At 36.9% G+C, this 16,746-nt stretch overlaps 1 protein-coding gene across 3 annotated transcripts; it reads right to left on the bottom strand.

The window, feature by feature from the left end:
• Positions 1-1,200: 1,200 nt before the first annotated feature.
• On the bottom strand, positions 1,201-16,655 carry CAPN7_1 (calpain 7; the record flags this gene model as incomplete). Of its 3 annotated transcripts, XM_012940182.3 has the most annotated exons (5): positions 1,201-2,752; positions 5,284-5,641; positions 9,355-9,524; positions 12,668-13,021; positions 14,981-16,543. In XM_012940182.3, 5 exons carry the CDS (start codon positions 16,541-16,543, stop codon positions 2,204-2,206), a joined length of 2,994 nt encoding a protein of 997 aa, XP_012795636.1. In that variant the 3' UTR covers positions 1,201-2,203. The 3 variants fall into 3 exon arrangements, with proteins under 3 accessions (XP_012795636.1, XP_051068868.1, XP_051068869.1); XM_051212941.1 differs by having other exon boundaries at positions 12,668-16,655; XM_051212942.1 differs by lacking the exons at positions 9,355-9,524; positions 12,668-13,021; positions 14,981-16,543 and adding an exon at positions 7,234-7,306 and having other exon boundaries at positions 1,201-5,641.
• Positions 16,656-16,746: the final 91 nt, after the last annotated feature.

Raw genomic sequence — 16,746 nt, 5'->3', positions numbered from 1 at the left:
TGACAATAAATTATCAGGGCAATATAGTAAGCCAGAAAGACCGGTTAAGGACAAACCAATCACTGAGACTCAAGAACAGCAGAAGAGGTAGGCAGAATACGTCGAAGAACTCTCGAATATACCAGCTCAACTGAGCCCACCACACATCGAAACAGCACACACAGACCTTACTATAGCTGTCGCTCCACTAATGATCAAAGAAATTAGCACGGCCATCGGACAAATCAAGATTGGGAGAGCAGCAGGACCTGACAATATACCGGCTGAAGCATTGAAGTCAAATACAGATGTAACTGCAAACATGTCCCACGTTCTATTCAGGAAGGTTCAGGAAGAAGGACAAGCGCCGACAAACCGGAAAGATGGAAACCTCATCAAGATATCAAAGAAAGGAGATTTGTATTTCATAGATGACATAACTCTTCTATTCTACAAAGCAAAGATAACATTCCTACAGTCGAAGGATATATGGAACCGAAAATTTGTCAACCAACATCAAAGTCAGGATCTTCAATACGAAATTCGAGACAGTCCCACTGTACGGAGCTGAAACTTGGAGAGCTTGAACTATAATAAAAAAAGCACAGGTATTCTGGTTAAAGAGGAAATTAAGAAAAGATACTGGGGGTGGATATGACATACGCTGAGGAAGTCATTAAACTGTATCACAAGGGAAGTGCTAAGTTGGGATTTGGAAGTGAAATTGTTATGTACTTATGGCCTGTCAATATACCTCATAACTAGATCACCAATCACAGTGTCGACTTATGCGACTTCAGCCGTGCCAAACCAATGACGCGTCCACCAGCATATGCAGCCTAGGGATATGTATACATAGTCTTGTCACTTAATAATCATCCAATATTATATGCATTAATAACCCATAAATAATTCCTAAGAGTCGCAATGTGGCCACTAGTGACTCGACACCGCGTACACTATTTTGGAATGTAAACTGGTGTAATGGAGGCAGTCAACAGGAACATCTAAAACCTACAAGAAGTCGGTCGTGGATGTAAAGAAAAGCGTATAGTAGTGGAATAATCACAAAGAATTTGTAAGATTATCGCATAATAATTGAGCTGAGCTTGAAAACCTCAACATCGTAACGTGAGAGATTTAAGCACTACAACCTAACTAGCCCAAAACAGAAAATCAAATTTGAGAATTTACAAACTCGTGCTCGCTTGATATTCTGTTGTAAGTTGTACTGTCGTATCAATAACTTAACAAAGTTTATTTCACAACTAACTAAATCACAACAGTCCTTTCGAAAATAATGGGAATCAGAAAATTGTCCACGAGTGTATATTACATAAATGTCATTAAATTACAGGACGCACCATATTGTGGAAAAACACTTGTTCGGAATTTCTAGGTTTTGAATGGATATTCTTACAAGATAATTAAATCTAAGTAAAATACAGAAAAGTAGTTTCAGTCATGAGAACAGGACAATCAAACGAAACAAGAGTAAGTGCTTATAGGCCTAAATGTGTGTTGAAACAGTTTGAAATTAAAGGAAAAAGTTTATGCGGAATGAATATTTGTTTTAAAAAAAACCTCAGGCTATTAGTCATTTTTAAATAGTACGGGTAGAGGACAACAAAAAATATTAACTTCTTTGAAGCGTTGACAGGCGGAATGTTTGTAACCAATGGGAAATCGATCTTCAGTAGACACTCACAGATTCTTCAATGATAGAAGTCTCTTCAACGAAAAGCCTAATATAATAAACACTCTAGGCCTGCCAACATGATGTGTTAGTTTGACGCAGATATGTTACAATTAACGTCTTTATCTGGAAAGTGGTTTTTAATGTTATTTTATATAAACTACAGTTAAATATCTTACTTCTATTAGACTCAACCACCCTCATATGTACACACCCAACTCTGAGATGAACAGCATTAAAAGCAAAGTACAATGAGATTTTAATTTCTCAACAATTCCTGAAATTAACTGTACAATTTGAGATACTGTGAACAATAAAACACTATCTTCATCATTTGATTTACTGAATAACTAGATGAATTTTGAAAAACAGAATCTACAGTGAAATTAGAAACTAAAGTTACATGTGGAATTAAAGCATTCGGTAAAAAAAATTGCTAGGAAAATCTTTAAGAACATAATGAAGTACATATTCATTTTGAACTGAAGATAAAAATGAATGATAGAAATAGAGATGAGAACTCTATGTCTAAGTTTGACTGTACAGTAAGAGATAAGGCGTGTTCAAGGATTCAGAGTAAATGTCTTCTAATGTTGTATAATCAGCATTATCATCATCAAACAATATCCACTGCATACCAACTTTAGCTACACAAGTGTAGTGACCACAACTAACCGATAAGCCACTATGCAAAATCATTGCTTGTAGACTATAAGTTCTGGAAGTGAATTTAGATTTAGCAGAATCATTTGTTGCAGAGATATCGTTGTATGTATAGGTTTCTGTGTTTGAAGATGATACTGTAACTGATAAGCGTTCTGGTATATGGACACGATGCATAATTTTTGAACATGTTTGATTAACTCGAGAATATTTAAAAACATTTAAACAAATCAACACATGTGACGAAAGCTGCTGTAATTTTAAGGATCTAGCTTGAACCGTGTGTTTACCACATGATTCACATTTTGTTGATGAAGCAACATGTTCAATTCTAGTAAAATGTGTTTGTATTAGAGTAGATAAATCTGTTCCAGGCTCGGTAATTTCTTCTTCCACTAGTTCCGAATCATTGGACTGTAATAATCAATAAAAAGCATGTAAAGTATATGTATTTGATGTAAGACTAAATAAAACAATTGAATAATTTGGTTTCGTAAAAAAGAAAGGGCCAAGACAAACATCATTCAACAGTAGTGTTTCATAATACTATCACTGTCAACAACAACAAAATTTCGAATCAGAAAACAAATAAAAGGTTTCTGTCTTATTCGATAAGAACATAGGATGTAAGTTGAAATAAAGATATTTCAATATGATAGGAACGGACTAAATTTCATAGTAGGGTCGGGATAAAATTGGCGTGTTAATAATTCACAAGACTATAAATTAGCAATTGCTTGCGTTTTAAGTAACAGTGGACAATATTAACCTTTTATGTACTCTTGTTAATAAGTACGTTAAATCTGTCCAATTATGCTGTCTTTTGATAACAGTTATCCGATGAATATTAATTATTCGCAAAATCGGATTCAGACCATAAATGTATGGGTCCAATTTGTCGCATTATGTTAGCACAGACAGATGAAATCATCAGGCCAAATTACAGGGAAGTAGAAGTAGTGACATTATCAATGGTAGTAGGAAAGATGGAAGATGAACAAACAGGATGAGGTTATAAAAGCATCCTGTAGATGAGCACGGTGAAAAGTGCATCGTTCACTGAAGCCTCAGAACTATCTTTTACGACACATTCACAATGATATAATCAAAAATACCAGTTAAAGAAGTTGTACTTTTTTCGCGCAACCATAAGTGTACAGAAGTGAGACTATAATTTACGGGCAATAGTAAGGTGACCACGAGGAACGCCAAACATTTACTACATTCAAACAAGGATTATGAACTAGTTTCAGGTGTTTCAGTTACAATTTAGGGTTAGTAATTAGTGTTTTCATCACGAACTGAGGACAACTACAGTGTCGAAATCCTACTTAGTTATATAGATGAACGGATTTCGAGTAAAAATCCAAGAGCTGCTACCATGAATCTGATTGATTCGTCACTAAACTGAAGCCCGATCTCGCCAAGTAGTTAGTCTTTACATTTAATAAAAGGATCCATCAAGTAGATGCCTATAAAAAGGTCAATTGATTCAGGTTTTTACTTGGAGTTTACCAGATCTTTTTGAAGAACTCATTTATAATATACAAGTTTGTGTACTTCATTTTGAGCTTTACTTCGTTGGTATGATGGTACTACTTGAACGTTCACACCAAATAATGTGAAGCAATAATTAAACTTTAAACATGGGTTAGTGGCTGAATGCTTTATCTACTACTAGGCTTATGAGACATCAGTTCACAACCGTGACACTTAACATCATGATGGAGATTTATAGCTTTGCTGGTCAGATTGTTCCTGAAGCCTACATTGTTATCCTTGACAACATAATCAGTACAGACATCAGACAGGTGTGAGGTATTCGAATTCATCAACACATGATTGATGTATTTTATTGTCTGCACATTTAATTTTACTTTCTTTTCTATATGAAGTTTTTGCTGATGTCGCCGAGAAGGGCAATGAAAATGTCACAATTAAATAGCCTCGGTTAGCGACTGAAATGATACCAACGTAATATTACTGAAAAATATTAGTATAATGCTTCAAGCTTTCAAAGTCCATAGTTTTAAAACAAATTGTATCATTCAATGAAAAAAATTGCAGTAAGCTCAACAGTTCTTTAACTACAGTTTACTTCTTCGCATGAAAATTTCCAATCTGATGGGTTCGTTGGGACAATTATAGTAGTAGTACTTTGTATTACAACATTTTCTGGGTGCCATTATATAAAAGGTGAGTCAGAAAAAGGGAGGTTATGTCTTTTTAATGCAACACACTATACTACCTAATCATATTCAGTAGTTTATATCTGCTAGCCAAACTTGAAACTTCCACATACTTCTTTAAGACAATCAACTTTATGATATTGTTTCGATGTTTTAATTAGTTTCTACTCCACATACTATTTCTAACTCTTTTTTCTGATAACTAGCATATTTTCTGCCATTCGGAAGCTTTTTTGATGAGAATACCTTACCAACTTTGAAGATATACCTCCCCAATTTGTTGTTAGTAAAAGTTCGACACAGAACTGTGATGTGATGGACTTTCTACTTGGAATCCTTTAACAGTGTAACGGAAGTCCGGATATCTCACTACTGTAGATCTGCAATAAATCTTTACAGGTTACATGGTTTTCCCTAACAGTACTGTTTTCGAGAATTCACGCACTACTCGGTCAGTGATTTGGAACCGTTTAAAAGATTCTATACATAGAACCTTGAACACAAAGCTGATGTAACTTAGTAAGTACGCTCGAACTTCCATCTATTGTGAAAAGGCTAGAAATTCATCCTTAACCCCACCCGTAAACCTAAGTAAATGGACTGTTGCTTGAAACCTGTTATCCAATCGATAGAGGTGGATAGAGTAAATCGCTATCCTATGGGAGCAATATTTAGTTCTCTTACGTTTTAAAGCTCACTGAGTAAATTCCTGACAATAATTACAGTGAAATGTAAAAGAGGCAGACACAGACTTACTACAGGAATCTTGGTAACAAAACTTGGGTTTTCACTAGGTGCCTGGTCTTGATACAGCAACTCCTGTGGTTTAGTTAGTGGAACGTATAGACAAATAAATTGTTCTTGTCTAGAACTGGAGACATATTGACACTCTACACAAGAAGTGTGCCTTAGCATAGTACCTCCAAAAAGACGCGCAACTGCTGACGATGATGATAAACCAGAGTCGTCATTTAAGGTGTTTTCACCAAGGTTCTGTATAGAGTCAGTTGAACAGGACTGTTTATTTGTACTGTAAGAACAAGATGGATTTGGTTTGAAATCCGCGTTCATTGTAGGTTGAATATATCGATCAGCCGTAAAAGTTGATGAATTGCTATATCACAATAATTAGTGGAATATAAGAAGCATAAAAAACAAAACTGTAAGCTGAAATTTATCATTACAAATAGTATACACAACTAGCCATTAAAGGAAATCCATTATCATGTATTTTACAAAATATAATTTGTGAATAAATAGGATTTGTTTTGCCGGTTTACAGGAGTAGTATATAGAAATTTCTTTGAAGCAATTCATATGAGAGTAGAAATGTACAGCACAATTTATTGTGAGTTGTTCAGTTGAGTATACCTAATTAGTGAAACAATCTATATCAGTTGACTTATTTTCCGAGTGATTTAAAATTGACTGTACTAACCTTAATAATAAACATATAAAGCCGAATCCAATGGCTCAGAATATTTCACATAAAAGTATTACAACCGAATACTAATGAAAGTTCTGGTGTAATAGTGCAATAGTTAAATAGTAAAAAGATGTCAAGGAGTGGATTATGTGAAATAATGGATAATGCAAAACACATAAACAGAAAAATGATAGCAGGAAGCAAGGTAAAAAATAGGTGACTGTCAGCATCCATTTCAAAGGATCTTGAACTATTCACCGAAGTGATCTAGCTACCTATTACAACTACTTCATACATTCAATATCAGAAATTTCAGTTTACCACACACTTGGAACTCATTTAGTGAGTACAGGTTTATCTACTCAGTTATGAGCTATATTGTGTAAGAACTCTAGAAATACCACCAATAAAAATCATATTGGAGCGCACTGACTGGTCCTATTTTTAATCAATCAAGGATAGTGGAAGTGATCCTGGGGGGGAGTCAACAAATTTTCACTCACATTAGTCTTCCGTGTCCTTGCTTTGTGTCGCGGGAATTGTGTTGGTTCCCAATTTCAAGCATTTAACATTGGGACCGGGGATAACACAAGTCATTTCTATCCTTTTACTCCAGTGTATAAAATACTTTATGTTTCACCTTACGGAAAATCTCGAACAGGAAACAAATAAATATATTTTTTCCCCAAACAGATCGTTTTTAACGTATTCCTATCAGCACTAATTATATTGAATGAGGTGTAGATCACTTTTAAAAATACATGAAAGTATTTTCACAATCTTTATACAACAGCAATAGCAACTGAGAGACAACTGACAGGTGGACTGTGATGTGACGATATACAACCGCAGTAGTATCCCAAAACTACCAAGAGATAGTTCCAAATAATCGCAAAGCAACAAAGCATTCAATTAAGGAGGTACTTACTACAGGAAAAAAAGTGAAACATACTTACAAAATACTGTCAAATAAAGATATTTTCGTAGGTTATATCAATATGTATTAATTGATCAACCTATTTAGACTGTGATACGCGAGAAAAGCAGACATGACGTAACTGATCTTAAAATAAGCTAACAAAACATTGACATTAGTTAAGTAGTTCTCTTGTTAATGCAATTACTCTTAGTACTATGAATGCTATTCTCTAGAACGAACTCCTATAATCGACGTTGAACAGTTTAGAGCCAATAACGAGAATGACTATCAGAGAAAGGAAAAAATTATATGCTACTGAGTTTCAAGAAAAGAAATCTGATTTATCTAAAGGCAGATTTACATTTACGAGCTTTAGATGAGTAAGGTATGTAATAACTCTGGAAAATAGGTTTATTCTACAGAAAGGTTTTGACAATTGAAATATTCAAAAAATATGTAGTTTGTTACTTTATATATATAATATCATTCAATTGGATCATATGATTAATACGAATCACTTGAAATATATCGATCTATTTACTGGAAAAATTAATAAACAATCATAGAGAAGAACCAATCACATATTAAACGTGAAATGGTCAGACTACATTCGCTTCTATAGAAACAACTATATATGGAATTTTCTTTCACTAAAGAAAATATGTATTACACATATGTATATTGTGATGCACGTAAATACTACTGATAATCAAACGTATTTATACATCCAGTAGGCTAGTGGTATTTCACATTGTTTCTATCATGTAAGTTATGTAAACTCTACATAATAACTACGAGCAAATATGAAGTCAAGCTGAAATTATTACTTGAGAAGTAAAATAATCTAAAATCATGCTGAATGTTTACTACAACTAACATTTATTCCACAGTATGAAAATGAAAAAAACTGATACAATGCAAGTAGTTATACGTAAGTTGCTCAGCCATAATAAGGGTAGAACCTGACACTTATTGCCATCTGTTAAAGTCGCGATGCCACGCAAACAGATTAAAATGAAATTATTAACACAAGTCCCAGAATAATAGAAGTAGTAACAGTATCAGTGATAGTATAAAATATTAAACACAGACAGTGTAATTCAGGGAGAAAGAATTCACAAAATAAAAGTCTTGAAACCCAGGAACTAAAGTCGGTCATCTGCAACGTAGAACCAGGCACATACATACTTGGTTCGAGTTGCTTTATCTCATTAGAACAACAAGGTGAAGACCAAATTCATAGAAGCAGTTACTTAAATGGTAGTGTCATATGAAAGAAGTAATTTTAATCTCACGGTTTAAAGATAGACAAAATGTCTACACATCTACGCCATTGTGATCGATTCTGAGGCATGTCACTCAGTCTCCGACCCCTAGTTACGATAGTTGAGCGGACCATAACATGGCTCAGACCCGAAGTTGATGACTTTAAGGATTGGTGCCATGTTTTGGTTTGGTGACCCCTAACTTTCTTTCGTCCATTCCCAACTGCTAGTCAGCATTGAGCGCCATAGTAGTCGGTGATTGGATATGCGTAATACATGGACCAACCATCTCATTTGATGAAGATTCACCTCACAAACTGATTTGCCATCATTCCCTAATATCATGCATCTAACTTCACTATTACTTACCTGGTGATCCAAGGAACTGAAGCACGACAAAGAGTGAATGAATTTGCCCTATTAAGGTAGATGTAGAACTTTCACTCAACATCTCCAGTCATCGGTTGTGGTATTCGTGCAGACCTTAGCCAGGCAATCGCGACCTACCAACATGGCTTATTGTAAGAGATAATGATTTCATGGACTAATCACTGTTTTCTCGTGGCGAGGGTGATATTTACGAAATTGAGAAGTAACGCGAATGTATAATGCTTAAACCGGGTTGGTAAGTGAGATGAACCCGCTTAAGGGACTTAGAAAACCCTGATTCCAAACGAATTGTGAACATGGGCTCCACAATCCTGAGGGAACAAATGGTGTGCGAACATATTCTTGATCGCTGGTTACCATGGGATTTTTAAGTCAAAGGCCCGAGAAGTGGCACCTTAAGAAAACCACCTGTTTTGGTTTAGGCAACCGAAGAGTATCCCGGCCCACACACAAATTTAATGGTTTGTGTGGTGTGCATATATATTTGGGGCCCTTTTGTACAAATGTTTATGTGTTTAAATAAAGAAAATTAAAAAATCGTGGACTAATGCCATGTACTAGTTTCAGCACGCTTAATCTTCTAACCTACTTCTACACTACTCAACACTGAGAGCTGAGTAGTGATGTAAGGAATAATAAACATATCAGTAGTATGAATAGTATTAGTTGAGTGATGTTATCGCCTTAAGTAGGGTGATTTAACGCTATTTACATCGCATTAAAAGAAAAATATAAAACCCATTTAGAAGAAACAATTCATATAAAGAATGAGACCTTCATTGCACAAAAACATTCATTTTGTATTTAAATAACTACTAAACACTTACCAATATGAATCGAGAGAGAGACTTTGTTGTTTTTTACAACATAACTCTTCTTCATGTAATCGATCCAATAAGTAGTTTAAATATTCAGCTGCATCTTGTTGTTCACCAGATACAAAATGTGCTGGTTTAGTAAGTGTAAGTACAGCTCGTATGTCACGGACAGTTGGGAGCTATTAAAGTACAAATATGTAAGAAAAAATTTTCGTTTTTATTATACCAATTTTTAGATTAATAATATACAAAGATCGCTAACACTTGGACTAATTAGAGTAGGAAATATTGACTCAATAGAATAACACTTAAAAGTCATGCTAATAAATCCTGACTAGTTGAACTAGAACGCAATACATCTCTGAGAAGTCACTCATTATTTGAACTGTCGTTAGATAAGAGTAAACAATTTGGGGATTATGTTTTCAGTGTCACTGAAAAACAATTACACAAAATTGGACTTAAACATTTTGAAATATTGCAACACTTACACGCAATTAAGAAGTTTCCTGAACATCCCAAAGACATGTATTTAATCAGTTTTCTAGCACACTTTCGTCAATCGAAATGCAGGTTTTATCATTGGATTTCAAATTCTTTAAAAGTAACCTCTAAAACCAATAGACTTCATATGCAAATACAATTCGGAAATCTAGTAAATCAAACTAATGATCTTGTTCCAACATCCCCACAAGAATTCCAGAATTTTAAATCCACAGTACTGGACTGCTGTTATGGATAGATTGCCACACAAGGTAATAATAATAACTTATTAACTAAGAATCGTATGGATCAGCTAATACTCCTGAAAAGAAATAAGGACTTGATCCTAAGTAAATCTGACAAAGGAACTGGTGCAGATAAATGATGTGGTTAAAAATCTGATAAACATAATCCTATCATTTAGAGACTTTATTTAAGCATAATTACATGGTCTGCAAGCTTTTAAAACTACAGGGATTAGTAACAGTCGTTTTCATTCCAACAACTGCACGCATTTTGTAGAAATGGACCGCAAAAGGACTCTGCTAAATGAACATCATTACTCGGTCATATGCCCCCAAATGCCATTATATGGCAGAAATTGGGGTGGGTTCGCCCTCCCTCTCGAAATACTCTCACACGGCCACGCGTATACAGCCTCTGCCAGGGAAGTCCTACTCACTGCCTTCTCGCACCACGGGTGTTGTTTACGAAAATGAGAGGACGAAAAGCGAATGTCCGGCGCTTTAACCGGATTCCAAACCAATGGTGCACATGGGCTCCAGAATACTGAGGGAACAAATGGTGTATGAACCAATTTCTTGGTCACCGGCTATTATGGGACCGCATCTCCTCACGATGCTCCACTGCCTTGTGAGTCAGACCTTTAGGTCAAAGGCTCGGGGTGTGGCCCCCCAAGAAAACCACCTGCTTCGGTCTGGGCACCCGGGCAGTATCTCAGCTCGCACACAAGAACATGATAAACTGTCTACTTGTGAAAAATATTCCCCTCCCTGCAAATAACAATCAAGTGTCTCGCATTATTATTATCATTACTATTATCGTTATTATTATTATTATTATTATTATTTACTACATCATTATTCACTTTCTTTCATTCCTACTCTGTCTATCCTTACTTTTCGACTTATACAGCAGCTCGTCTTTGGTGGAAATTCGACTCTATCTAAACGTTCTCGAGTCACTGTCCGATTAAAAATTGTATGTTACCACCGAATATGAGTACTGAAGCAGTTTTTCTGAAACCACGTGCACCATTCAAACTGGCTGCCTTCAACGTTCGCACACTTATGCAGGTCGGACAACAGATAGGGCTGGCTATGTCTTTAGAAAGTCATAATATTGATGTTTACTGTCTATCCGAGACCCGTATTCAAGACTCTGGTGAAGTAATACAAATTCGCTCTCCATCTGTCGCCTCAAAAACCTTGTTTTACGTGCGTTTTTTGGGGACCCTGTGGCATCTTCGTCTGGTCTTGCTGGCGTTGGTGTCGCACTAGGCGCTAAAGCTGAGACAGCACTAATCGATTGGATCCCCATTAACAGTCGGTTATGTGCTGTTAGATTACAAAGTTCCATCAAAGTGAGAAGAAATCGGCGTGAGAAACGATGTTTTTTCATCATCGCCTATGATCCGACAGATTGCAGCCCGGTTGCAATCAAGGATTAATTTTACCACCAGTTATCTGTTCTTCTCCAGAAAGTGCGTTCTGAATGTGTCTGTGTTCTAGAACCTGACGTAGTGTGAATATATGATCTATACAACTAAGTCCAGGTCGAAAACCAGCCTGATTTTCTCTAGTCTGCTCTTCACGAGCTTTGGTTAGGCGTCGAAGTATTAATGAAGCTGATATTTTAGACACTATATTTGTCAAACTGATTCCTATGTGATTGTCACAAGAGGACTTTTGTCCTTTCTTATAGACTGGCACAATCAGTGATTGAGACCAGTCAGATGGGATTACGTCCAGTTTCCAAATTCTACCTAAAACGTCAGTTAATCTCACTGCTAATACTGAACCACCATCCTTAAAAATCTCAGAAGTAAACCTGTCAGGGCCTGCTGCTCTCCCTTGCTTCAGATTTCCTATGGCTTTTTCAACTTCGTAAAGAGATGGAGGACCTACATTAACTTGCCATTCAGGTCGACTGGAGATCGTGGGAAATCGAAGTGTGGCTGAAGGCTAGTTGAACTGATCCCTAAAGTGTTCTGCCCATCGATCCAATCTCCTGGATTGAGAATGTATAATATGTCCATCTTTCTCTGAGATTGTTTCGCTAACAGTCGGTTTCCTAATACCGGTTTCCTTAACAAGTTTGAACAATTGTCTGCTATTACCTATTGCCTCTGCCTTTTCCATCTCTCTTGCTTTCGCTACCCACCACTGTTCACGATCATTGCGTAGACTTCTTGTCAGCTTGCGCTTAAGCTGACTCCGCTCTTCATTATGTTCAGAGCCAGGTGGAACGAGTTTCCGAGCATCTATCAGTGCGATAGATGCTGCTGAGATTCAGTGTTTCTCCCTAACCTTGTGGTTTACCTTACTAGCAGATATCACTGCTGTTTCCACAGCTTTCCGGATATCATTCCATGCTGCCTCGGGGCGGGCATCACCTACATGGTTGCTTAACTGTTTTTCTAGTTGTTCCTGAAATATACTCTTAGTAGGCCCCTAAGAGGTTTCCTTGCAGCGTCTTTCCTACGTCCAGTAAGACGCAGGCAAATACTCGCTCGTACTAGAGCATGATCTGAATAACGTTATACAACAAATTAAAGGCAGTGAGATTTAGGAATACAGCAAATATTCCACCAACTTACTTGATGTGTATCGAGTGACTGGAAAAGTGAAAATAGATGAGCATGTAAAATACCCTGATGTTCAACTGATGACGTTACATTATCTGACGAGCGTACATTTTCATGCAAATCTGAGACTGACAAACTGAGATTATTCACTGGGTTTGAATTTTGGCTTGGCAAAACAAAGTCAATTTTGTTTGAAAACGAGGTGCAAGATGCCATAACTGTGCCAGTCGATGAATAAGCTTTATGAAATCCAAATAAGGCCCGACGAAACTCGGAGCAGTGATAAAGTAATTGCAGAGCTGCATTTGCATAACATGTATTTCCAACGTTTAATATACCTTTATAACCAGCAACTGAACGGTTTGTCTTCATCAGTAAGAAAAGTAAGGTCAGGTAATAAAATTAATAATCAAAAAATGTATTAAACGGCAGCAAATCTAAGCAGCATTGTAACGACTACCAACCTTTTGTTCAGACTGATGTTGACTTTTTCGGTTTGAAAAGCATAAAGATGTTACGCAGCTTGTGGGTAAATATAAAGCTATTATTTTAATGTTGTGCCTAGAGACAATCAGTGAGAATCCGTGCACCCAGGATGCAGATATCACTTGCTGATGAGTGTCAGTTACCACAGAATTTAATTTCACGATCCCCTATCAAACGTTTTCTCTTAGCTATTCAGTCAGTCATATGCGGCGTAGAACCCGTCATACATATGGATCGGTTCAAATTGTTATGCCACTTCAAGAGTAGGATGAAGTGATCAACGCGAATCCCAGAGTATTAGGAAGAATTAGGTATAAACGACATGACTCAAGAAGAGAGTGTGAATGAGGGGAATAAAAAAACATAAAATAAGTTCAAAGCTTAGGATCCAGGGCAAGACTAAAATGGAATGCATCTAAATTAGGATTGATTCTGAGGCGTATCATCCAACACTTGGAACTATTGGGTACAACAAATGAGAGGACCTCAACATGTTATTCTAGACCTGCCAATATGGTTAAATCAACTGATAACAAATCTTGGATTGGTCGCCTTTATTTTTCTCCCAATCTACTACTACACTGGCAAACGTCCTGCGCCGAGGTGGGTGGTGGTTAGGGATCCCCAGTTGATAAGCATTAACTATCCCAAAAGCCCTGGTACGGCCGAGAGTGGGGAGAGTCCGCTCATCCTCTCGAACTGCTCTCACATGGCCACGCGTATATAGCCTCTGCCAGGGAAGTCCTACTCACTGCTTTCTCGCACCACGGGTGTTGTTTACGGAATTGAGAGGACGGAAAGCGAATGTCTGCCTTAACCGGGTTGGTGAACACCTAGGTGAGTTGGAAAACCCTGATTCCAAACCAATGACGCATATGGGCTCCAGTATCCTGAGGGAACAAATGGTGTATGAACCAGTCATTGGTCACCGACTATCATGGGACTGCATCTCCTAACGTCGCTCCACTGCCTTGTGGATCAGCCCTTTAGGTCAAAGGCTCCAGATGTGGCGCGCTAAGAAAACCACCTGCTTCGGTTTGGGCACCCGGGCAGTATCACTGCCCTCGCACAAATCAAATGAGATTTGTGTGACGCATATGTATTTGGTGCCTCCTTGTACCAATATCTATGTGTTCAAATAAATATAAATAAAAATTCATTATTGCTCACCCAGTGGTCCCAGCATGTGCGAGAGACGCTTTGAAGGTATGTATGATCAAAAGATAGTAGCATATGAATACCACTTATTTTTAAAGGCTGGTTTTTCATATACAGAATAAAACGAGGTGCCCTACAGTAGCCTTTTCAAACATCATCCTGAACTCTTTGGTGGTTCACTTCTTCGTGCTGTGATGTGGCAACTTGTGTCAATGCAAATCTATGCCAAGATTTACAATGATGAGTGGTTAACTAACTGCTGGCTCTTAGACCAAGTGACGTAGCAATCAACTCAAATTTGAAGCACAAACTTTAAAATTCCATGCATTGAGCTACAACTCCAACGGTTTAATGCTTGGTGGGTGTGCTTTTGCTATGCAATATCTGTATCATAGTCTATGTGCAAACAAACTAATTGTCACTCAATATCTTATTTCAAAACTTAGTTGATACTATGGAAAGCAAACTGAGGGATTGTATTACTCATAAAAAAGTCTCCCCAAACCCCAAAATGTAAGCATTATTATTATTATGTACCAGGCAATAAATCTGGTTCAATCCGGCACACAATAAAATGGTTGACTTATAAGCTAGAACGTCAAGATGACAATATATGAATGATATTCCGACAATTCTTTATATGCAACATTTACTAAAGTCAAAACCTAGGCAGATACTTACTTTTACAGTTGTTGGATGTATACTAACTAGTCGGATTGTTGAAGTTAAATTCCAACGCTCCCATATTTTTCGAATACGAATTCCAGCTTGAGGCCCAAACTTTGTTAGAAACTCCAATTTATATATTTTTGTTCGCGTACTCCAAATCTCAGGACTGTTTTCGTCGTTGAACTGGCTATGAAATTTACCTAGCAAAGTAACTAGATGCTTCTTCTGTATACATGTTCTTGATAAATCATTACCAGTAGAAATAACTAGAGGATCAAGTAAGCGTGAAATTGTGTACATTTTAAGCAGAATATCTTTGCATTCTTCATTTAATGGGTCGTCAACATACATACTAAGCAGTTTGCTCAGAACAGGTGCTAGGTGTGAGACTATATCATCAGCATATTGATCATGCTTGTCGTCGCCACTGAGAATGAAAAAGGCCAAAGCATATACAGTTGAATCATGTGGAAGCGACAAACGGCCCATGAGTTCTAAGACAAATTTGAATTGCCAACACATGAAATCCGACCAATAGTTGGTTAAAGACTGTGACCCAGTAGGAGGAAACTTTTTGAACATTTCGCACTGAAATCCAATAAGCCAGAGGTCTAGAGAAGACCGATAAGTAGCCAGTTCAGACCAAGTGAGCCACAGAGTTAAACGACGCAATACCGTAAAACATGTCTCAATGTTGGTGATATGACGTTGACCAAGTTGATCGATAAATCTACAAATAGTTTCCGACAACAATGAATCGTCTGAGCAAAACTCCTGAAGTTCAGACAACATGGAAGCGACGGAAATGTAATGGCAATCATAACTGGAACTGACTAAAACATCCTGAACCAAAGAAGTGAGACGTTCAGTCAGTATACATGTGTTGGACTGGTAACTGCTAAGTTTTGGCTCTGTAACAAACGTGATTACCGATCGTGCGATGGACTCAACAAGTTCAATATCAAATGAATAGGATGGAAAATTCCCGGAGGGGAACTGGGAAGATAAAGTTACCAAAACTTGAAAAATATTAGATACAAAGGTCAAGTACATATCATCACAGAGATCATAGGAAGTTGACTTATGCAATGACGACTTGACAAGAGCGTGCTGAATAAGAAAGTACAATTGTTTGTTATCGTTCAGAAGATTGTAATCCAAAACAATTTGAAGCCCAGAATATAAAGTCGACAGACATCCAGGATTTTCCAAGGACAACTGGATAAATATCATTGAATGGCGCTTAAGAATCTTTTTTATGAATGTAGACAAAGCTTCTGGAAATGAATTTAAAGCAAGTGGAGTGAAGGAACTTGTGATCTGCTGAGAAAGATGAATTGTAGAATTATCTGACAAATGGGATTCAATCGAACATAATAGATCACAAACTACACTCATATATAACTGAGAGTAATCATTTCTACTGTGCATATTCTGAATACAAGTGAAAACAACATCTTTAAAAAAATCCGTTTCATCAAGTTTACTAATATGTTCCCGCAACCTCTCCAGAAGTATAATCTTCGTGCTTTCAGGATGGCTACTGGCTAGCAAACCTATAATTATCTTATCCATAACTGATGATATATATGTATATGAAAACCACGCCCCAACAACAGGACAACAGACCCATCCACAACTGTAGCGCGACTATTCAAAAAGTGACTACTGACAACACAAAACCTTGAGATATAGTTACAAAGTATATTGCTTTCAATATACGGTACCAGATGTTTAGCCCCTAACAAACAAAGATTTTTGAACACTACATTCAAGGT

This window comes from Schistosoma haematobium, chromosome 3 (assembly GCF_000699445.3).
Source record: "Schistosoma haematobium chromosome 3, whole genome shotgun sequence".
Taxonomy (NCBI): domain Eukaryota; kingdom Metazoa; phylum Platyhelminthes; class Trematoda; order Strigeidida; family Schistosomatidae; genus Schistosoma; species Schistosoma haematobium.
Note: the sequence above shows the minus strand (reverse complement) of the source record. Positions and strands in the feature narration are given on the sequence as shown.